This window comes from Myotis nattereri (genome assembly GCF_964212035.1).
Source record: "Myotis nattereri genome assembly, chromosome: 1".
Classification (NCBI taxonomy): Eukaryota; Metazoa; Chordata; class Mammalia; order Chiroptera; family Vespertilionidae; genus Myotis; species Myotis nattereri.
In genome coordinates this window covers 202,072,276-202,096,149 of record NC_138075.1, presented here as the reverse complement: position 1 = coordinate 202,096,149, position 23,874 = coordinate 202,072,276, and the positions used below count along the sequence as shown (strand labels likewise).

At 38.6% G+C, this 23,874-nt stretch overlaps 1 protein-coding gene across 1 annotated transcript in view; it reads right to left on the bottom strand.

Moving 5' to 3' along the window:
• GABRA4 (gamma-aminobutyric acid type A receptor subunit alpha4) overlaps window positions 1–23,874 on the bottom strand; it is a 67,736-nt gene that overhangs the window by 15,113 nt on the left and 28,749 nt on the right. The window contains exon 8 of the mRNA XM_081088375.1: window positions 23,443–23,702. Within this exon, the coding sequence (XP_080944501.1) occupies window positions 23,443–23,702 (260 nt within the window). The remainder of the gene's footprint in view (window positions 1–23,442; window positions 23,703–23,874) is intronic.

Here is a 23,874-nt window from a genome sequence, read left to right as displayed (position 1 = left end):
GTAGCAGAACAGGTCTCCTGAAGCCACCTATTTTTCAATGCTCTGATATTTTCAAAATCAATCTCCTGCTATACTCTTTACAAATGGAAGCACAGTCAATTGGTATAAAGCCTACGTTGAATTATCCTGTTAACACAATTCATTATAAATCTACTCCATCTACTGTAAAACAGTACAGCAGAACAAACTGATATTCTACCATGACATGGATTGGTAGCTCTTATATTGTCAAATAGATAAGTCCCCCAATAGTTGAAGCCACTTTGGTTTCCCTCCAGGAAATAATTTGGCTTGTCCCGAGGAGGAGTACCATGCTGTAAGCTACAGTTTCCAACGGGGCATTATCAAAACCACCCAACATTTAACAAGGCTCTCATCCTGAAACAGCTCGCTCATCCAAAGTGAAAATGTTAAACCTTCCTCTGAGCCTAGATTATCTTACTTGAGCAAGAAAATAAGGTATTAGACTATTTGGCATGTTGTACCACTTTAAAACAAGAAAAGCCAATTTTGCACTTCAGTAAAGGCAGATTGCAAATGTAGCATGAATTGAACCAGTAGCTGAGTTGCAATTTACAGCAAGTGGCTCATCAGCACATTAATGTATATCACCAAGATAACTGCTTCGGCCAAGCAGACCTGAAACTAGGAGACTCACATATCTGGTTGGAAGCAAGGCAAATGTGCCTTCTATAAAAATCTATAACACAAATCTTAAAACCCACAGCTACCAAAAACCTATCTTCATTATCATTCTTGTATAGCAGTATACTAATAGTTAGAAAAAAATTACCAGAACCATAGGTTCTGAAATTGGGTTGATTCAAGATTTAGCCTCTCTGCTTCAGATTTGTCTTGGGTAAAATGAAGATAATAAGGATAACTACTTCTTAGAGTTATTGATAGAGCAGTGTCTGTAAAGTGCTTAACAGACTGCCTACCGTGGTTGGCAAACTGTGGCTCGAGAGCCACATGCGGCTCGTTGGCCCCTTGAGTGCGGCTCTTCCTAAGCCTTAGGAGTACCCTAATTAAGTTAATAACAATGTACCTACCTATATAGCTTAAGTTTAAAAAATTTGGCTCTCAAAAGAAATTTTAATCGTTGTACTGTTGATATTTGGCTCTGTTGACTGAGTTTGCCGACCACTGGCCTAGAATACAGTAAGTGATCCACACTTGAATATTATTATTATATTGTTGTCATTTCATATCCAAAGACAAGTAGGTAAGTAGGTAGGTCCCATGAGGTAAAATAGTGCTATGTAAGTTTCCATGAATTCTGTACTCAGATATTCACTGTATTTTCTCAACAGAACTAAATGTTAAATGAATACTATAACTACCCATCTCAGGAAATGTTGGAGATTTATGGGAATGCTACATTTTGTGCTCTGTTCAAAATTCATCTCCTTTCCTAATCCCTAGGTGAAGATAATCAGCTCCACTCCTTGGAGCAATGCTAAGAACTAGCAAAAACCTAACTTGCCTAGATCTGCCAACTGTAGGAAGAGATAATTAAGGGCTCCAATTTAAAAGGTTTCCTTCTGGGCTGATGGATGCTTAAAGATAGGAATAAAATCAAGAATCCTGTAGGTATTGTTCTACTTAATTATATTAGCAATTTAATGAATGTTTGCACTCTCACAACATATTACGGACTTAAATTTCTCTCATGTTACAAAGAAGCAAATGCAGCCCAGCTGGCATGGCTCGGTTGTTGAGCATCCACCTATGAACCAGAAGGTCATGATTCGATTCCTGGTCAGAGCACATGCCCAGCTTGTGGGCTCCATCCCCAGCATGGGACTTGCAGGAGGCAACTGATCAATGATTCTCTCTCATCATTGATCTCTCTCTCTCTCTCTCTCTCTCTCTCTCTCTCTCTCTCTCTCTTTCTTTTTTCTCTCTCTCCCTTCCTCTCTGAAATCAATAAAAATATATTTACAAATAAAAAATAAAAAAAATAAAGAAGCAAATGCAAACATCATCTCCAACAATTTCTTGAACCTTTGACCCTTTCTAGTTGCTACTTTATCACTGCCAATTTGGGGGAAAATTGTCTACACATACTGTTTCCACTTCTTCATTTGCCATTTATTCTTTAGCCCACAGTTATTTTATTACCTTCCCCTCACCATCTTTCTCTTGAAACTCTTTGTAGATTATTCCAATAGTCTCTTTTTGAAATCTGTGTCTTACTGTCAGCGCAGCATCTAACACTATTGATCACTGCTTCCTTCTTTGAATGTTCCCCATAAAATCCATAATCTAGTGCTGTTCATCCTATTTCAGTCTCCAGTGTGGGATTCTCTTCCTCTACTTAATCTTAAATGTTATCTTTCCATAGGATTGAACTCTGGGACATCTTGCTATTCTGATACTTCAGGTGAGTAAACCTATCCTGTGGCTTGAATTACTATCTTTACAACAATAGCATAAATTCAATGTCTACTTCCCAACTTTTTTCTAACCTGTAGACCTATATGTCCAGCAGGACACCATTCAGATGAATACCATTTATTCATTCAATTATTTCACACATATTTATTAAGTGACTATTTATGTTAGGCACTGATCTTGGCTCTGTTGATGCAAAGTGGGGAAAAGTCCCAAATTTCTACCCTATGACACATTCTTACCACTGTCCAAAGTCTAATTTTTGTACAAATATATTCATATTCAATGAACCCAATATATTTAGTCAAATAAATACATCCCTATTGTTGTATTTTAGATTTTAGATATCAGCACACTATCCAGCTATCTTTCCAAGCCACAAAACTTCAGTATTACTTACTCTTTTCCACTAATGTCAGTACTTTTCCAATCTATTTTTCTATATCTCTCCCCGTCCCACCCAGTGGGATAGTTTTGAGGCATGTTCCACACATACCCTGGGAGTCTCTCGCATGGTAAGCATGCACTAGTAATTCTACTCATTGATCATACTTTATTGGATTTTCTTCTTTCTCCTTTTTTTTATCCCACTTCCCTCACAGAGCTTCTTGCCTTCACCTCAAAATTAAATTGCTTGCGCACAAATCCTTGCAATGGTGACAGTTTTGGGAGAAAGCCAATGACAATGCCTGGATTATAGCCAAGATGTCTTCACTTACTTCAAGTGTGAGCTGTACTGTCTTGCTTCTGGGTCTTTGTGCATTCTCTTCTAATTGCCTTCTTTCCTCCATCTTCTTTGCCTCCCTTTTATGTTCTCTAAAATAGTATTTAGCGATTTCTTCCTCTGAGAAGTTTAACCTGATACCCCCACTACCCTCATCAGAATCCCTCCACTCCCAACCCCCAACAGAGAGTCTAATCCAGGTGGTTTTATCTTCACACAGTTTCTTATGCTTTTTCCTAGCCCAGTAGACAGCACACTGTGTGAGTTCCTCCCAAGAATATACATTTCTTTAGGGCTACTACAGAGGCTTACTGTTCTCCTTTCCTCACTGACTAGCACAGAACCAAGCTCTAAAAAGTGTTCCATAAAGTAAGTCGAATGAACAAATAATAAATCTATACAAAATCATTTTGAAATAAATAAACAGCAAAATCATTCCCTCCTATACGCTCAGCACAGCAAAAATGAGTCTCACACAATGTGTCTCAGGAGATAAGTAGTTGGCAAAGCTATATAGCCAAAAGCAGCACTTTTAAATCCACTTGAAAACCAGATGACTGTCATTTACTCTATCCAGATTATACTTCCTGGGCCACTATAGTAGTTGATGGACTGTTTAATGAGTTGATCCTAGAATATTAGCTGATAACCAGAATTAAATGTGTTCCCTCTCCTAGTTCATACGCTGCCTGTTTAAAAAGTATGCCTAAAATTTTAAAAAGAAGAAAAATCACCTAAAAAAAATGAAAGTATGACTGCATGATTGCTGCTGAGCACATGAGAGTCCCCTCCTGGATCAACCTCCCCTCTCCTCTTCCCCCTGCCGGCCACACAGGAAAAGCACGGGGCCGCCGGCACCAGCCTGCCTCCCCAGGAGCAAAGTGATGAGGAACAGAGCTTCTCCTTCTTCCAATGTCCTGAAACGCATAGCCTGTGGCTGAAATAGCTTCTTCAGCAAGGGCTGGGTTTTTCCTCTCAATCATAGTTGTAAAGCTATCAGTTATTGAAAAGCTGATTTTCAAAGCACACACTAGAACAGCTTTTCTGTACAGCTGCAATGCTATTTAAATCTCCCATGACTCTATCCACAAACCCAAGAAAATTCTAAGCTGAAATACTGCTCTTAGAAAGGACATAGCAAAATAAGACCTGATGGGGGGAAAACTCAGAAGTGAAACCTGGCCATTCATTTTAATACTGAAATTATAAAATCAGGCCTGTGGCTTCTATTTCCGCCCCCCCCCCCGCCCCCCCCCCGCCCCCGCCCCCGCCACCACCACTCGCCCCTGGCTAGAACACCTGAAATCACTCTTTGGAAGGGCAGCCCAGAAGGCTCTTCTGTGAGACTCTGGCAGGCATTCGCTTTCGCAGTCTGCCTTGGAGACATTCTTGAACAGACCTCTGAAGTGCGGATGAATGCTGCACCTTCTGCTGTCATGAGGTTGGAAGTGGGAGTAGAATAAACATTAAAGACAATGCTTTGGAGACGGAGGTCAATGGGAGGCACAGACCAGCCTTGGAAAGACCCAACTTTGTAACCCAAGGTTCTGCTCCACAGTACATCTCAAGTCCTGTCTCCAGTACTATTGTGGGAGAATTCCCAGTAACCCTATTGGTGATCTGGCAACACTGATGCCACATCTCACATAACCAGCCATGCCATGCCCCTGCTGTGGTAAGCAGTTCCACCGCGACTGTCCAGGTGTCTCTGTGAAAACTTTTAGACGCCAGACAGCTACACTGCAATCGAAGTTTCCTTCATTTAAGACATTCGATTTCATCAAATTACCTACCAAACGAAATTATACTGAGCACAAGTCACTATTATAAATATTTCAGAGCCATTCACTTGGAAGCTGTTGATGAAAACAAGCTGACTATGCTTAAGAACGTTTACTGAAATCATTGACCAATGAAGAGCCATGATGAGAATTGTTCTGTGCCCCATCAAGTATTACGCAGCCCTGTGGTTCATTTCTACTATTTCTTTTTTTTTTTTAAAGATTTTATTGATTTTTTACAGAGAGGAAGGGAGAGGGACAGAGAGTTAGAAACATCAATGAGAGAAACATCAATCAGCTGCCTCCTACACACCCCCTACTGGGGATGTGCCTGCAACCAAGGTACATGCCCTTGACCGGAATCAAACCTGGGACCCTTCAGTCTGCAGGCCGACGCTCTATTCACTGAGCCAAACCGGTTAGGGCCATTTCTAATATTTCTTAGCTCCCAGTAGAATAGACTTTCCAGCCTGGGGCTAAATGAACGCTTGCTAAATTATTGATTCATTTCAAGTAAAGAAATGCCACGATATCCCATTTATATGACAGGATTATTGTAAAATGTAAGGCATGGGATCTTACACAGCCTCAAAACCTTGGCACTCGACAAATATGTGTCACATGAATGAATAAGTGAATTTGCATAATTTTAGATCCTGGTGTTTATGAAAAAGTTACTAAATACCTGTGCATTGACAGTTCCACACAACGGTCTTGAGTCATTTGACCACAACAAATGAATAAAAAGCTCAGCAGGGCCAAAGAAAATTAGGATCTAATCCATATGCTAAAGCATTGCATAACTAATAAATGAAAATGTAATGCCATTTTGAGCTCTTGTTGAGCTGTGGAAGCCTGCTGGTCCCTGGGTTTTAAAATACTTTCCCAGCATACTAAAATTAGAACTCTTTCTCATGTTGTTCTTTCCTTTGTTTCCATAGGAAACAGTGACTTTCAGTCATCCAAGATGACACAACATAGACTGCTGAATTGAATGCCACACTGCAGTTGCCAAGGAGATAATGTATGTCATTCCTACAAATAACACGTTGTTCATGCCTTCATTTTCTTTATCTAGCTTTATAAGGTTTTTTTTTCCTGCCTCAACTGAATTCAGATAATGTTCACTGTGAACTGACGGAAACATTGCTTTTTTAAAAATGTGTTTACCCCATTTCCCAAAGCACTTGATCGCATCACACATGCCGTCTGTGGAAGGTCTGAGCATATTTTATGCCGATTTTGGAACCAATGATTCAGCAGTTTTCACCGGGGGGGAAAAATGCATCCTGATTTCTGTCTGCTTGCGTTCTAAGTAAAGGTCCAATTAAATCCACACCTGGCACTAACATATTCCAGTTTAAAATGGTCCACCACAAGTGCAGCTGCATTCAGTTGAATTTACATAGGAAGGAAAGGAGTAAGCAAGCCAGAAATAAAAAGATGGAAGGAAAGAAGGAAGGAAGGAAGGAGGGAAAGAAGGAAGGAAGAGGAAGGGAAGGAACGAAGACAAGGAGAAAAGTAGGGAAACTCATGTTTATTGAGCACCTGCAGTATTCTAGATTAAACACCTGTAAGATAAACAAAGAGAATTTTAAAAATTTAAGATCTTGGCTGACATCATCCAGCTGGCAAGAGTTTGAGTACGTATTTGAACTTGAGCATGCCTCATTTACAAATATGTGTTTTCCAGGTATTTAGTGCTGCATAACAACCCCCCTAAATGACCATGGCTTTAAGCAATGGCAACCATTTTAACATTATCCTTCATGGGATTGGAGGGTAACTGGACTCAGCCAAGAGGCTCTCATTCAGGCTCTCTCATGTAGTTTCAGGCAGAGAGGCTGGGGCTGGCGTCACCTTGAAGGTGTCTTCCTTCACATGCCTGGCAGTTGGTGCTGGGGCTGTCAGTGGAATACCTTACCTGAGGTCTCCTCATGTGGCCTGGGATTCAAGAATGGGGTCTCAGGTGGGCCAGCCTCAAAGTCATAAAGCCCCACTTCTACTGTGGTCACAAGCACAGCCCAAATCAAGGGTTAGAGAACACAGACACCACCTGACATTGTAAGAAATGCATGTAGACGGCCATTGTGTGGGGGGGAGCAGAGGGTGGGGAGTGGGAGAAGTGAGTGGGCGGCTGGAAGGGGTGTCTTACTCCAGCCATCTTCAGAATTGTTTTCTAGTACAACATATTTTTGGCAATACACAGGAACGCCTCAAAAGGCCCGAGATTCAGGTTTCACAAGCTCTTTGTCTGCTTGGTAGAGCAATTGGGAAGGAAACAGTTAAAATGACCAGTCTAAAAAGAGAAATGGAACAACTCTTATTGTCAACTTGATGAATTGTGAGAAACAGAACACTGAAATTAAACTTTGTAATGAGTTTTCAGATTAAATTTTGTGTGCATTGTCAATTTTCAAAGCATTTGGACATCATAAAAACCAACTTAGCACTATGACTGTATTGTAGCATATTAAGATAAGTTACACTATATAACATTACTCAAAAATTGCTCTTATCTAATTTAGCTTTCTGGTACCTTGAGTACCTGGATAAATGGGAGTTTCCTACATTAATTACAGGTATACCTGCTCAGCATAGGGAATGCATATGTGGAAACCATAGCACCAAAGGAATTTCTGTTATAGGGAGTAGCTTCCACTTGGAGCTATGCTCTTATCATCTTAATCTATTACCTGTGATCAATATATCAGGAGGCTTCTGGCTAATGTCTTATCTTATCAGCACTCTTTAATGTTGTTCTGATACTGAACCTAGCTGGCCAAGACCATGCACCCATCCAGCTGATCTGAAACAGCCTTAAGACCTCCACTGAACATTTGAACTTTCACCATTAAAATACTCACATTTGTTTATCCTTTGGAAATCTATCAAATTACTATCACAAATAAGAATACCTCAGCCAGAAAATAGGATATTAAAGACACAATGGGAAAACACCATCAAGAAAATACAATAATCAGATGGTGGGAAGCTTTCAAACTGGGGAAGAATATTATGGTGAGCTAGGGGAAAAGCAACAGCAAATTTCATCTCATTGCTTGCATTGCTGAGAGGGTATGATTGTGCTCACTCTACTGTGCTGGCAGATTGGCCTGGAATAAACATATATAACGTTCATGTTTAATGTAGCTATTTTTGAGACGAACGGCTCTGTAATAAATCAGGCTGTGCTATGCGGTGCTAAATTGGGTCTATCAAGCAGAATACCAGCAATAATTCCAAACAACTGCAGTGGTCTATCCAGAATGTGACAATTGGATTTGTACCTCTTTCTTCCCATATGTGTCCAGCATCTATTCTCATTCAGGCCAACATATATGATGAAACTTTAGTGCTTCACAAAAAATACCCTAAAAATTGAAGTGCTCAGGAAACACACAAAGCAGATCTCAGGAAGTGACATGGAAGAAAAGACATCTTATTCAATACTTCTCGCTTTCATATTCCTGATTTCACCCTACATGTTTCAGCCTCAAATTTTACATCTTCCTGTATCTTGAGTCCACCACCCCCCTCCCCATGAGAATCTGATAACAAAATTCCTGAGAGCAAAGCAAGAGTATCTATTTATCTTAAATTGCATAACAATTGTGCCGTGTAATAAACATTGCAGCACAATGAAGAGTTGAGATCCTTTTTACTCTCAGTTTTCTTCAGTATTATGTGTCTTGGACCTTTATAATGCTATGATTTTTAATACTGAGTAGCAAGTCTCTCTTAATGGCTACAAAATGACTGCAGAGTAACCAGGAAGTTAATTTTAGCCAATAATTATCTCAAATTGTCTTATGAGATTCTGAAATCCCCTATTTGTTGCAATTTTAACCTTTAACTCTATTATAGCCTACCTATTACAGGCATATATATCTAGACTACTATTGGAAACATTTAATTTAAATACTTTGGCAAATGTTCAATGCTAGAAGACTGCTTATTTTATATTTGCTTCTTCATTAAGTCAAGACAAGATACTTTTGTCCAGAACAAATGCTAAACTGCATAGGTACAAGGACAATAGGCATAAACTCAGCAGCTACAGTAAAACAAGGACAAGATCAACCTATCCATTATACATTAATTGAAAAAAAATACTAATTTACAATTTGCTAGGCATTTGAAGATGACAGGAAAGTTATGCATGTTTCAAGATAATTTTTAAATCTTTCCATATGTTATCTCAATGATGCTCCAAAATACATTGCTTTAAAGTATATATATAGTAATGACTTTGATAAAATAAATTTGGCCTTGTACAAGGAGGTATTATCCATTGCGAATGTGCAAAATGAATAATTTATGGAGTTTTGAAAAATAAAATGCAATTCATAAAGAAACACCATGGAACAATATGTGTAAGAGAAAAAACTTAAATAGCAAATGCTCCTGAAGGAGAGATTTGTGTGATTTTTTTAATTAACAAAAAACAAATAGGATTCACCATATCAAATCTCATTCTATTTTTATGAATTGCTCGGGGATACTCATATAACTTTCTGTCGGCAGATCAAGTCCCCATTGAACATAATCTATTTAAATCTTGTTCATGGATAATAGGTAACCTTACTGGTGCCATTTTTAGATCAGCCCATTGGCAAACATTAAGCAGAAAGCGTGTTAACATTTTTCAGGATCAGCTAAGGCTTTAGCAAAGTGGCTTTCTTGCTTGCAGAGAAGCAGTGGTGAGCTAGGCATAGGGGAGAGGGCCTGTAAAGCTCTGCATCTGTACATGCCTCCACTGCTTCAAGTCAAAATAAACTAAACTAACAAAGCTATCCTACTGAGATCATGAAGACGCCCACAGAGGACAGGCCCCAGCAGCCTGCAGGCACATTGAATATAGCTCCAAGGCATTCTCAGCTCCAACCTAAGTCTTTACCTTGAAAACAAGTAAACTAACTAATGAATTTTAGAATGCTAGTCATCACTATAATACAAGGACAATTTTTTACTAATTACCTGTTTTGTTGTTAAAAAAAAAAAAAAAAAGGCAGCTGATAAAGGCAATTGTAAGTCAAATCCAGGCCACATTTTTAGTTCAAAAGACCATTTTGCTCTGTTGTGTGATTTTTTAAACCAGTTTTGACCAGCAAAAATGGTGTTTTCAATAGTGCTTCACCTAATAAAACCGAGCTTTTCTCAAAACAAACACGGGCCCATTTCTTCATGGAAGGAGCAGCCAGTGAAGGTCAAGTGCCCAGCCCATGCTGCCCACTTATTACTGCTTCCACATTTTTAGAGTTTAGGATCTGCTCTAAGAATATAACTAGTCAGTTACTAAATGGCTGTACAGCTCTTGCTAATTTTCTGGGAAGCACCTTTCCAGCTCTAAGGAGGCTTCCTTTTCTCTTCTTGCAAGCAGGATGCCCTTGTTAGAGCTTTTCCATTCAAACCAGCTCTCAGAAGGGTAGCGATTAGATCCGTTTGTCCCCATATAAAACCAGAGGACATTTCCAGGTATAACCTGGACAGCAAATTGAGCATGACTCTCACATCTCATGGAGTAGCCCATCTTCATTAGGAGAAAGAGATACCCAAACAACAAAACTAAGAGTCCAAGGCACAGCCAATGAAAGAACTGGGAGAGTAGTTGCTTCATATGAAAGTCCACAGAAGCCAGGTGGCTTTGGGTCAAGAATTAAAGCTTTATGGATTTCCTTTAGTAACCCCAAAGCTATGTGTGGGCCTCAAAAATTAAAAAAGCAATGCTGAAATGAAAGTTTATGAAAGTTTTTCCTATTGTTGTTGTCATCTAGGACTTCTCTTTCCTGTCATTGTTAATATTAATAATATTTTGCAGAGATTCATTCTTTCACTCATTGCATTCATTTATTCCTTCACTCATTGACTCAGTCAACAAATTGGATGGGCATTTTCTGGGCACCAGGCTCTGTGTTAAGCATTGGTCTTAAAGTTTGTAATATCCATACCCCAGATGTTCAGAAGTGCCCATAATTGGTTATGCTAGACACAACAGTATACTCATATTGTATAAGAAGAGTTGACTTTCTGCTCTTTGGATATAGACTCCTCACCACCTTTGGCCAAGTTCTCTTTGAAATTGTCAATTCTCAAGTGCCAAAGACCTGGCCAAGAGAAAGTAAAGGTGTGCTAAATGGTGGAGTCTTTCTTCCCTTATACCTCATCCCTTTATCTAATATTTTCATCACATAATATTTCATAATATTCACATAAAGGTGGTTGGGCTTTGGAAAACATTTTAGAAAGGCAAAAATAGAAAGTGCTCACAGAGAAACTAAAGGCCACCTTCATCCTCACACTCCTATTCCTTTCTCTGAATCCCCTAATAACAGCTTCTTCTCTGACCGTGGAACCCACAATTGTTTCCAATTAGCCAAACAAAAGTAAGTAAAAGTAACTTGTTTTAGCCAACTTGTCTCCAAAAGAGAGAAGGAATTTGAGAGAAAGGAAAAATTCACTGGACTACATGAAACTTGAGAAAATTAAGAAATCCTCCTACTAGTCATCTATATAAAAGCATTAGAATTATAAGAACTGAAGCCAAGTTCAAGAAAGAGAAATTGAGAGAGGCAGAAGAGAATCCTACAGAATAACTGATAACAGAAATGTGAAAATCCGGGCCCACTAATAAAGGCAACAGTACAAGAAAGCTTGGAAAAGAATAGGGTTTGTTATTCAAGCAAAATGCTAGGCAGGGTAAGAAGCCTGTGGAATATCAAACACCAGAAAATATTGAGAAAAACATATTATGCCATATAATCTGAGTGCAAAGTGTCCTCTTTTTAAAATGACCAGAATGTATAATAATTTCCTTCTACCAAAGACACTTTATACATAATGTTCTTGAATTCATTTAAGTAAAATAATAATACCCAAACTGATATTTCTTGAAACTTTTACATCATCTGAGGCCAAGGGAAAAGCAGGAGATTAAGTGATGTATATTATAAAAATTAGCCTCTCAAAATAGCAAAAGCAACACTGGAAATTTAGCGAAATAAACCAAAAGAAATGAATAATCTTACTCAGCAGCTTAAGGAAAAGAACTTGCTGGAAACATTAAGAGAATTTGTTTCAGGGTGGCTGCATCTTTTTGAAGATGACTGAATTTTTATTTTTTTCACTCCAAAAAGAAGTAGTGGACCATTCACACTGCTAACATAGATGGAAAACACACCACCAAATTAATAAAAATGTGACACACCATACAAATATTTTGATAATAAAACTTCCCGAGGGAAAACGTATGGTTCTCCCACACACGGCTGTACTAGGCAATCGTGCCTCTATTTCAGTTGTATGAGGAATGAAATCAATCAGTGGGTGGTCCTTTGAGCATATGCTAGGCTCTTAGCAAATCTGTGCCAGATGTGCTGGAGAGGTAACAGAGTAAATGGAGAAGTAATAAAAATTCCAACAATATGATAATAGCTGAATTATTATGTGGCAATTCTAGAATAATCTTTAAGATAGTCCATAAATATCACAAAGGAATTAATGATATTAACAGTAACGAGCTGGCTCATTTCCTTGTTACTTCCCTTCAATTTGCTGATCATCAATAAAAGATGCCTCATAGACAGGCTGAGTTCTCCCAAAGACCCTCCCAGAGTTCAGCATTTTTCTTTACAGATCCCTTGTCCCTCCAGAATATTTGCTCCTCTTGATCATTTGCATCACTATACTCTGTCACATTGTATAAATTTGTTGAGGGCAAAAACTCTCTCATGAACTTCTTTAAAATTTTCCCCAAAATCTGTAAAACATTCTACTGGATATATGTTGTAAATAAATAGTATAAATTTAATATATTAATGCATGTAAGATAGATTTTTCAAACCAAAAAATAAGAATAATGCTTTGAATGTTCTTTAAATGCTTAAAAGGTGAAAAAATATAATTTGGAAAATTATGGGTTTGTCTTCAGTTTGTTGAAATGGCTATGCTAAATCAAATGGGGTTTCTTTTTTTTTTTAGCCTTGACAAAAACCCATATATATTTTATGCAAATTTGGAGGTAAGGAGAGTGTTAACTAATTGTGACTTGGGCATCTATGTAAATGGAACTACTAGCTAAGGCAGGGGTGGGCAAACTTTTTGACTTGAGGGCCACAATGGGTTCTTAAACTGGACCGAAGGGCCGGAACAAAAGCATGGATGGGGTGTTTGTGTGAACTAATATAAATTCAAAGTAAACATCATTACATAAAAGGGTACGGTCTTTTTTTTCAATAGTTTTATTCATTTCAAACGGGCCGGATCCGGCCCGCGGGCCGTAGTTTGCCCATGGCTGATAAGGGATTGGGCTTATTTATAAAGTTTTAAAGCATAGCTTATATTTTCTGCAATGGAGAAACAACACATTTTAGGAAAAACTAGGACTGTGTTAATTAGTGAACATACAGTGATAGTCATAGTGAAGGGTTGGCAGTCGTGGTCATAGGTTATAACTGAGGGATAGTAATTTCTAGTGGATTTAAATCTTGGCTCAGTTGCTTAGCAGCTGTATGATTTTGGAAAATTACTTAAGTCTCTGTGTCTGAAAAAAATAGGACAGGATTGCTATAACAATTATATGAGTTAATGCATGTAAAATGTTTAAAATACTATCTGCAATGTGGTAGTACAGTATAGTTGATGCTTTTGTGGCTGTTGGAACAGTATGGACTTTTGCTGAATAGGTGAACATAAAATAAGCTGAATATTTAATTTGATCTAACTCAGTGAACCCAAAAGGAGCCATCCTCTCTCTAATAAGTTTTTATTAAATTAAGCACATGTTAGAGTATAAACAATCTTGCATTAGGTATAGTGTATGAGTTTGTAATAACATAGATTTTTAAGTTAGAAGGAAATTTACATATAATCTTCCCTATTTTTATCTTCTAACAAATAGAAAAATAAAAACCCAAATATTGGGTTATATGATCAGAGCTATACTGGGGAACTGAGGACAGAGATGAAATCTCTTTATGCCCGCCTGTTTTCTCTAGGTGAGAAGCAACAACACACATCTGAAAGTGTCCAAAATACTTCACCAAGGCTCATTTTCATCAACCATAAAATTATATAGATAGCAACACAACAACTCATCCTGGATTGTATGTATATATAACTATATGTATATGCAACAACATATATGCAACAACATACACACACACACACACACATTATATACAAATGGCACATAGTAGACAGTAATGATAGTGGTGGTGATAATGATGATGATGATGGCAACATGCTACCTCTTTAAATTCTATGTACTATATAAGTACACTTCATAGCTTATTCTTTTGTCATGATATTTGTAAACCGATAATACATGAAAATAAATGAACAAAGTTACTAATAATCTGTATCTATACCACACACACACACACATACACTACACTAAATTATACTAAGTTCACAAGATGCCTTACTTCTTCCCTGAACACTAGCTAATATATCTAGCCCTCTTAATGTAGCATTAAAATCATAGCACTTCCCTTCTGGAGGAGGAAATAGCCTAAATTGTCAATTATGATGCTAATGTTGGCATTTTACTTCCCAGGTGATGTTATTATCCATGATTATCAAAATGTGCACAATATTGTTTCACTAAGCTACTAAAATTGATTGCCTCTCCTCCTTTTGTCATTTTGAATGATATCCTTTATTTATTTATTTGCAACTCAAAGACTAAGTTGAAATCTCAGCTTAATTCTTTCTAATATAATTTGTCATTACTCTCTCTACCGCTCCTTCACAGTATTTTGCATATTTATCATTATTTAATTATTTGAAATTAATTATTGAATGTCTACCTCTCTATTACTCTCAGATCTACAAAGGAAGTGAGCACAGTATTCCAAGTGTATTGACACTTAATAGGTATTCTATAAATATAATAGGTTCCCAGTGTGTAGTTGGATATATAGATTAGTATTTCAACAGGGAGGTCTAAGGTAGCAGTGAAGGTTTGAGCATAAGTTTAAACTATTATAAGCGTGCTAGAATTACCCTAAAATAAAAACTCAGACCATATACTATAAACTAAATATAGTCACCCACACAATGAGTGGCCTGTTTCCTTCATGAGACTAAGTTCCTAGGTCTTGTCTTTGAATCCACAGTGCCTTGTATGGTGACTGGTGCACAGTAGTTGCTTGGTAAACTCTTGGTAAATGACTAGCTGAGATTCATCCTCATACATTAGCAACATGGCATTTTCTCATGAATCAGCACATGACACATAACAAAACTAACAGATAACAAACACAGCTGGAGATAAAACCTAATCCGGATATTCTTGTCACTTAAATCATACAGTTCAATAATTGTGCAATTAAACAATTACTCATTGCCTAAAGAGCATTACTACCTACAGAACATTCTGTACTGAAAAAGGTATGGGTTTGGGGAGGTACAGTTTATATAAGATTTAAAGAATGTCATTAAACTACTGTCAGAAGCACATCTAAATGTCAAGTGAATTGACAGTACTGCTTCAGGTCCTTGTTCAAACTGCCAAGGAAAGAGGTTTGAAACTAAGTCAAGATATGAACAAAATAAGGACAAATGGAAAAATGAAAGTTTTTTGCATACTAGCTTAAACTATTTTAAAAACAGCATTTCTAAGAGGAGCTTTGAGAATAACTGAAATGAAAATCTGAAACTGACCTATTTTGTACACCCCCTTGGAATGGAATGAAGCTTGCACATTACCAACCACTGGGAAATCATTGTATTTAACATCAATGTCACTCACAGTCACTGATATCTGTGCAAATGATATGACTAAAATGACCAAAAGACAGCCAACCACACTTTCCTCATAATGCACAGCTGCACTTGTAGGCTTACTTCAGCCTTTTGTTTTGCTTTATTTTCTTTTAAAACATCCTCCTCGGTTATCTCTTGCTGCCACTAGCGAAGTCCACCTGCTGACAAGGGTGTCTCAGAACCGTAAGAAGATCATCTGCTGTTCCAGAGGCTCATAGTGACCCAGCTCAAGCTCACTTCTTCCATCTGCCTGATGTTCACATTTACTCCAGGAAGAAAGAATCTATCTATCTATATATATATAAGCCTAAGCAACTGTTTGACCATTCGACCGTTCAACGGGTCCCTATGATGACCACCAGGGGGCAGACGTTCAATGCAGGAGCTGCCCCCTGGTGGTCAGTGCACGCCCACAGTGGGAGCGCAGCTCAGCTGACCAACGGGCGCCAGATGCCAGGCTCATGGCTGGCAAATGCAGCTTCGGCAACATGAGCCTCTCCCGTGGACACTCCCGCTGTGCGCTCCAACCCCAGCCAGACCACAACCGGGTTGGGACCAGCATTGGGACTGACTGGGCGCGAGCCCGTGTCCCGCTTCTCGGTCATGGGCATGCCGGTATTGCCTCAGACGGGTGCGCGGAGACTGCAGCAGAGCGGCAGCAAGCCTACCGAGCGGAGCGGCAGGGGCGGCAGGCGCAGCAGGGCTGGGATGAGCAGGAGCAGTGCAGTGCCCAGCCTAGGCTCGGGCTCCCCCTACTACATCCCTGGGGGGGTGTTGGACTGATGGTTTCGCCGCAGGCCACGCGGAGGGACCCCACCGGTGCAAGGTGTACCGGGCCTCCAGTTTTGTTTAAAAGACCAATGTTTTTGGAAATTGGTGATAAATATATTAGTTTTGGAGTCACCAGACCTCCTATCATCTGATTTCTATAATTGGCTCATTATAATCCATCAATAAAAACAACTGTATCTCTTACATACTATGTTATGTGCTATATGAAGCCATGAACAATTTTATTAAAGAGCTCACCTCCTAGCTAGGCAAATATAGCAATCATATGAAACAGTTCAAGCAAACTACTTCAGGATATTATAAATGATAAATTTTGTAAAGCATACCTTTAAACATTGAAGATGCTGAAAGAAATAAAAGATAATAATAATCATAGCCATTACTTACTGGGTACCAAGCATTGTTCCCTGTACTTTATATGAATAATGTAGTTTAATTCACACTATAAGCTTTTCTGGTAGGTTTTATTATTAACCAATTTGTAGATGTGGATTCTTGAGACCCTATTCCGGAGATCCTTGAGATCAGCTTGAATGAGCCAAATATGAAAAATAAGGCTAGAGTTTTACTTTGAAGGATGGGGAGTGAAAATGGAGCTTTTCCTCCATGCTCTTGAATTATGGAATCCAAGGTGTACCTTGAATTATTCAGATATTTTTATATTGTCTTTTTCTTAAAAACCCTAATTTTTATATTGTCTTTTTCTTAAAAAGAGCAAATCGCTCTTTAATTTTAGAAATATTCTTGTAAGTATCTATGAACACTTTAAAATGAAGAATCATTACAGTAAAAGTAAAATAGGCAAAGCTATTAGGTAGATGGGGAAGGAAAGGCAAACAGTGAAAAAGTATGCACTTGTAGTTTTAAAAAGTAGCCATTATTATCCTGGGATAGGAGAAAATATTCTACTGTGGAACTTTCTACCTAGCTAAACTTGAACTAATTCGCTACTTCATTAATTGTGCCTCCTTTCCTTCTTGTCCTAGTGAATGATGCTACCACCATCCATCTCATCCTCCATTTCCCTCACCTCACATTTCTAATTAGTCATTAAGGCTTGAGGCTTAAAAGTATAGGGTTTGCTGGCTTGGCCCTGCCACTTACCAGAGAGATGACCTTTGGCAGACTACCTCATCCCTACATATTAACATCTTCCCTGGCTAAAACATGGATAAAAATAGAACATATGTGATATGTTTTAAGAATTAAGTTATATATATAGTAAAAGATCTTATTATTGGAACATAAAAAGCATTCAAAGAATTTTACTATTATTATTGATTCATAGAAATATGAACAAAAGACTGTGTTAAGCTGATCATTTTATATGTATACTAGAGGCCCAGTGCACAAAATTCGTGCATGGAGGGGGGAGTTCCCTCAGCCAACCTGCACCCACTCCAATCGGGGACTTCTCTCACAATCTGGGACCGCTGGCTCCTAACCACTCACCTGCCTGCCTGCCTGATTGCCCCTAACCCCACTGCCTGCATGCCTGATTGACCCTAATTGTCCTCCCCTGCCAGCCTGATTGAGCTCCCAACTGCTCTCCCCTGCCAGGCTGAACTCACCCCCAACTGCCTCTGCCTGCCTGATCACCCCTAACTGCCCTCCCCTGCCATCCTGATCTCGCCCCCAATGGCCCTCCCCTGCTGGCCTGATCTCACCCCTAACTGCTCTCCCCTGCTGGCCTGATCACCCCTGCCTCTACCTGCCTGATTGCCCCTAACTGCCCTCCCCTGCCAGTCTTATTTTTCCCCCAACTGCCCTCCCCTGCTGGTCTGATCTTGCCCCCAACTGCCCTCCTCTGCCAGTCTGATTTCGCCCCCAACTACCCTTCCCTGCCAGCCTGATTGCCTCTAACTGCCTCTGCCTGTCTGATCACCCCTAACTGCCCTCCCCAGCCGGCCTGATCTCGCTCCCAACTGCCCTCCCCTGCAGGCCTGATCTCACCCCCAACTGCCCTCCTCTGCCAGCCAATTTGGTTCTGATTGGTCAGTTTCTATGCCAGTCAGCATCAAAAGCTCTGCCTCCTAGGCAGCCATTGGCTTCTCACAGTTGACCCAGATTTGGTTCTGACTGGTCAGTTTCTATGCCAGTCAGTGTCTCTGGGCCTATCAACGGGGCCTGATCAGAAAGGCAGGGCTGAGCCCAGGTGGAGGCCTGGAGAGAAATGGAGGCGGGGCTGTTGGCCAGGCCAGGAGAGAAAGAAAGGCAAGTTCTGATCAACGACTGCCACAGAGGCTATGGATCAGACCTTGTCTCCCTCTCTGCAAGCCTGATCCGTAGCCCTGGAGGCAGTCAGTGCTGAGTCCAGGCGCCCACAGCAGCGCCCGCCATGGCAACCCAGCACTGACTTCCTGTCCAGTTGAGCCTTCAGTTGTAACAACCCTGGCTCTTTATTATATAGATTAATATCTTCTTTATAGACATAAATAGTATAAAATGCAGTATCGGAGAGCAAGCTCTGTACTCACACACAGCTGAATTAATTTAAATATTGGGTTTACTATCTCTGAATATGTCACTTAACAACTAACTGCAAGCCTCAGTTTCTTCATCTCTAAAATAGTTACTGTGAGCTTGAAATTATGCAATATACTGAAGCATATCACATAGTACCTAACACAATTTAAGAGCTTAAGTAATGTTAGTTATTATATCATTATTTTTTTCCCCCACAAGATTCAATACGTAGGTACATTAATGCATACTTTCTGACTGAATAAGGACCACAGACTCTATTTTCAAGTGATTTTTTTTTAAAAAAATATAATTTGATTAAGAAATCTTCCTTTTTATTTTATTGTTACTTATTTTTCAAAATACCCTATTAGTCCAAATCATCTGCATCAGTGAGACAGTAGACACTCTAAGAAGCAGCAAGGGTATGGAAGGATAGAACCACAAGAATGGACCTCAACTCAAACATTGAAAGGACAGAGTCAAAGGCAGAATCAGAGTGATGCTGAGTCAAAACAGAACAGCTGCCTTTGCCTCTTGAGATGCTCAAAGACATATTCAAGCTGCCCATAGCTGCTATTAGATCTTGCCAATCGGCCTTTTTCCCTTGCTTCATGAATATTCCATAAACCATAAGCTTTTCAAGTCCCAAAGAATAGAAATGGTCACTATAAACCTCTGCCAGGCCATTAACAGTTTATAGATCCCATATAGTAACAACAGGTCAAACCACTACTGATGTAGACTCTGAAGGCTATAACAGAGGAGGATTTTAAGCACATTTTAAACATCATTCAAATAAGCAAACAGCCATACAAGTTGAAACACATCTTTGAATTAGCAAATTTCACCTATCTGATCAGAATCTCCACTGAAACGCCAAATCTTATAAGATTCCAGAATATTTATTTACACTAACGTGTTTTAAAATTTTGCTCTTAGCATAGCTTTCCCCTTGATTTCCTCCTCCTTATTTATCCTTTTATTTTCTTCTCTCTCCCTCAATTTTAATATATCCTCAACCTTAAAAGTTGAACTTAATATTGAAGCCATTCAATGGCAACTGACACTCCAAAGCCAGCTGTGCTCTGGCAGCAATCTGGAGTCAGGAGGTTGGGTATGCCAACCCATTAATCACTGTCTTTAGAACACAGACATTCTCCAAGTAAACTGCTGAGGAGATCTAAGTCATCACACATACACAGTACACTTGTAGAGGACATAAAGCATACGATGGATATTTTAACTACATTTATTATAAAATGTCTTTTCAACTTTTAAATGCTAAGACTCTATGCCCTTCACAAATTTCATCTTCTTGATCTTGAGTATGCCATTTGCACACAGCACGTGACCCAATGCTGTCAACAGGAGTTGCTGAAATCAGAGCAGACTTAGCCAATTGGATGTGCTCAGCCAAGCATTTACCAGCAGTGACAATTACTATAGTGAAGAGATATGTTACAAGGAGCAAATAAAATATTATTGGTTTTGTTCCTACATTTGGAAATTCTGAAAAATAGTTTTATTCTGATTAAGTGGCACTTTTAAGTATTTATAATATTCTACTCTAATACTAGTGCAAGGAGTCTCATTACTTTGCAAAAATGAAAAAAGAACTATTGCAATTCACTATAAACAGAAAAAATTATATATGTAAAATGTTTCTACATTTAGAATCTTTGGAAATGAGCAACTACTGGGTCAAGAGGGAGTTAATAGCTATATGGGAGAGTCAGTATACTTTATAATTTCAACATTACTAGAAAATCATAAGTAGAAATATGTTGATCTAAAATTTAAAATTAACCACCAGTGATATAAAACTATGACATATAGCTTCCAAAGTACATGAGAAACAAAAGAATATGAAAATTTTAGCAATAAAAATACATTACAAACCTTAATATTAAGAAATAATGTTTTAAAATATTATAACCAGACCAAATATAACTAGAAGCTAAAGGCATTATATGGGGGGAAAAGTTATTTTATGATTAAATGCATAGACTAATATAGAAATGGAGCAGTTATAAATCTTTACATGTTGAGTGTCACGTATCAAAGAGTATAAAACAAAAATAGTTAAAATACAAAACAAACATAAATAATCATAATATTAGTAAGAAGATTTTTCATATCATTTTTGGTATTTGAATGATTAAGAAGCGGTAACTGATTAAGAGGGTGATATAATGATGTTTTAAGTAAAATTGATTTAATAACTAAAATTAACTTTCAAATTGCCATTAAACATTTATAAGCTTTCAGCATAACTCAGGGGGTAACAAAAATATCAACAACATTCAAATCTACACAGGTAACATCTCTGAGCTAAAAATAAACAGGGAGCTAAATAAACAAACAAAATCCCATTTGGAAACTTTAATATTTTCTTCCCAATAATTCTTAGCTTATAGAGAAAACCAGTAACATAATTGAAGAATATTTCGCAAATAATTATGATAATATAGAAAGTTATGAGTATGGTCAAAACTATATGCAAAGGAAATCTCATTGTAATAAGAGAAACTTTATTATTAAATAAATAGCCATGAAAATAAGTGAGAATTAAACTCAAGAAGCTAGGTAAAAGAGTTAACAGAATTAACCTGAAATTAAACAAATAAATATATCCAAGAATTGATATGTTTTAAAAAGGGTGATCTCACTCATATGTGGGACATACTGATCAACATGATTTGATGAACAAGAATAGATTCAGAGACAAATGGCGGGGGGAGGGGAGGTTAGAGAGCAATCAGAGGACTTGTATGCATGCATATTAGCATAACCAATGGGCACAGACACTGGGGCGGGTGGGACTGGCTGAGGGGTGGGTCAATGGAGGGGGGGAGGGCAGAGACATATGTAGAACTTTAGACAATAAATAAATAAATAAGGAACAGTAAATAGAATTATTCTACCAAGATCTCAAATCAACAAAGGAAAGCAAATAAGAGTAAAAGGCAGAGAGGGCTACCTACGGGGAATGGGAAAGAGAATAATCAGGGTTTTTAACTGAAAATAGTATACAAAATCCATTGTAATAATTTTGAAAATCTTGATGAAATGAATTTCTTTAGAAGAAAATGTAAATAAGCTACCCAAACTTTCTCAATGGGATGGTAGTAATTTTCCTACCAGCTCACATGCCATTCTAGAAGAACCAGCACCCAGGGCCTTCTAGGGGCAGAGTTATAAACTGTAGGACCCAACAGTTAATCCCTGCCCAAGTGAACACCAAACCTAATTTGTTAAACTGCCATCTTCTCTCGGAGGACTTACTTCCTGATCACCTGTATGCTGAACGAAATCCCCTCCTCCTCATACTACCCCAGTATTCCTCCAGAGTGTCTCAGCACTACTATCATCTAACACTCCGAGTGTTTTATTATTTACCATTTTAAAATATCATGTCTCCTTTTCTTTGTCTTACATACTTACATGTAAACTCTGTAGTGTAGGATATTCTATTGGGGGTGGGGGGTGTATATTTTTGATTCTCAGACCATAAACAGGGTCTGGTACATCATTGGTATTAAATGTCTATTTGTTAAATGAGTAGGGGGTTGGGGGAGAAAGAATGAATGAGCAAGTGAGAGAATGAGTTATTACCTACAGAGAATAAAGTTGATGATTTATATACATTTGGATTTGGGCACATACAAACGAAAGTAGTTTTAGACTACCATTTGTGGCAACGACAATAAAGCTGTGTATAAATGACCACAGACACTGCTGATCCAAGAAAGAAGCTGAATGAGTGAGAGTGAAAGAAGGAGAGCAGAACATCCCAGAAAGAGGGGGAGGGGAGGGTGAAGAGGATGGGGAAGGGGAGGTGGGGGGCTTCCTGTTTGTTTTCTTACTTTCATGATGATCTTGCTGTTTGTACAACTGGAGTCCGTAAGGAAAACATCACTTTAAGGTTTTTTTGTGTGTTTTTTTAATCACGTAAATGTCCAATGTGAATTACAGTAGCTCTTGTTTGTTTCCACATCCTTTGGCTCTGTCCCTTGACAAGAAGATTTCTCAATCTTCAATGTACATCAACTACAACTCTAGGTCTTCCTATTTGTAGGTTTTATTTCCTTATGTAATACAAGGGCACAGGCCCTGCCCAGCCCCATGGGCTAGTTCTCACATGTTCAGAACCGCTGCTTTACTCTGTTCAGTGGACTCTGTTCAAAGCACATTTCCAACCCAGTCAAAGATAAGCACAGGTTCCTCTTAATAGTACACAGAAGATGCTGCCCCTTTCTCTGAAAAACCTTTAATGTTGAAAAGAACTTTCAAACAACCAGCACCATCTGGCTCTTCCAAAGCTATTTAATCTTTAAGTCATTAATCATAATTATAAAATTTAAATTTATAATTATCCCTTCATATTTTCCTGGATTTTTAAATGTCTTACAAATTGTCACTGGTATTTCAAGTTTTCATCCCCACCCCCACCCCCGCAATGTAAATATAACCAAGAAACTCAAATCTTAAATTGAAGGAAATTGAGTCAAATACCTGCAGGGGGGTTTCAGGGTGCATTGCTCTCAGCAATGGAGCAGCTGTCATTTCCTGGAGAGCTTTCGATGTCTTCTTTTTGGCTTTTTCTATTTGAATATTGGTAAAATAATTGACAGCAGCAAACTCAATAAGGGCGGAAAATACAAAAGCAAAGCAGACAGCTATGAACCAATCCATGGCAGTGGCATAGGACACTTTGGGCAAAGAATGCCGTGCACTGATGCTCAGTGTGGTCATGGTGAGGACTGTGGTGATGCCTTTAAAGCAAAAGAGCAAAGAGACAAAATACTTCACCATTACTTCTCTGCAAAAACAAACAGAACAAAGAGGGTGGGGTGGGTGGTGGGGTAACAAACTTTATAATTCAAACCGAATCATCTTTGATGGAAGAGACTAAGCCTAGTGGTTCAATGGAATTAGAATGGGCTT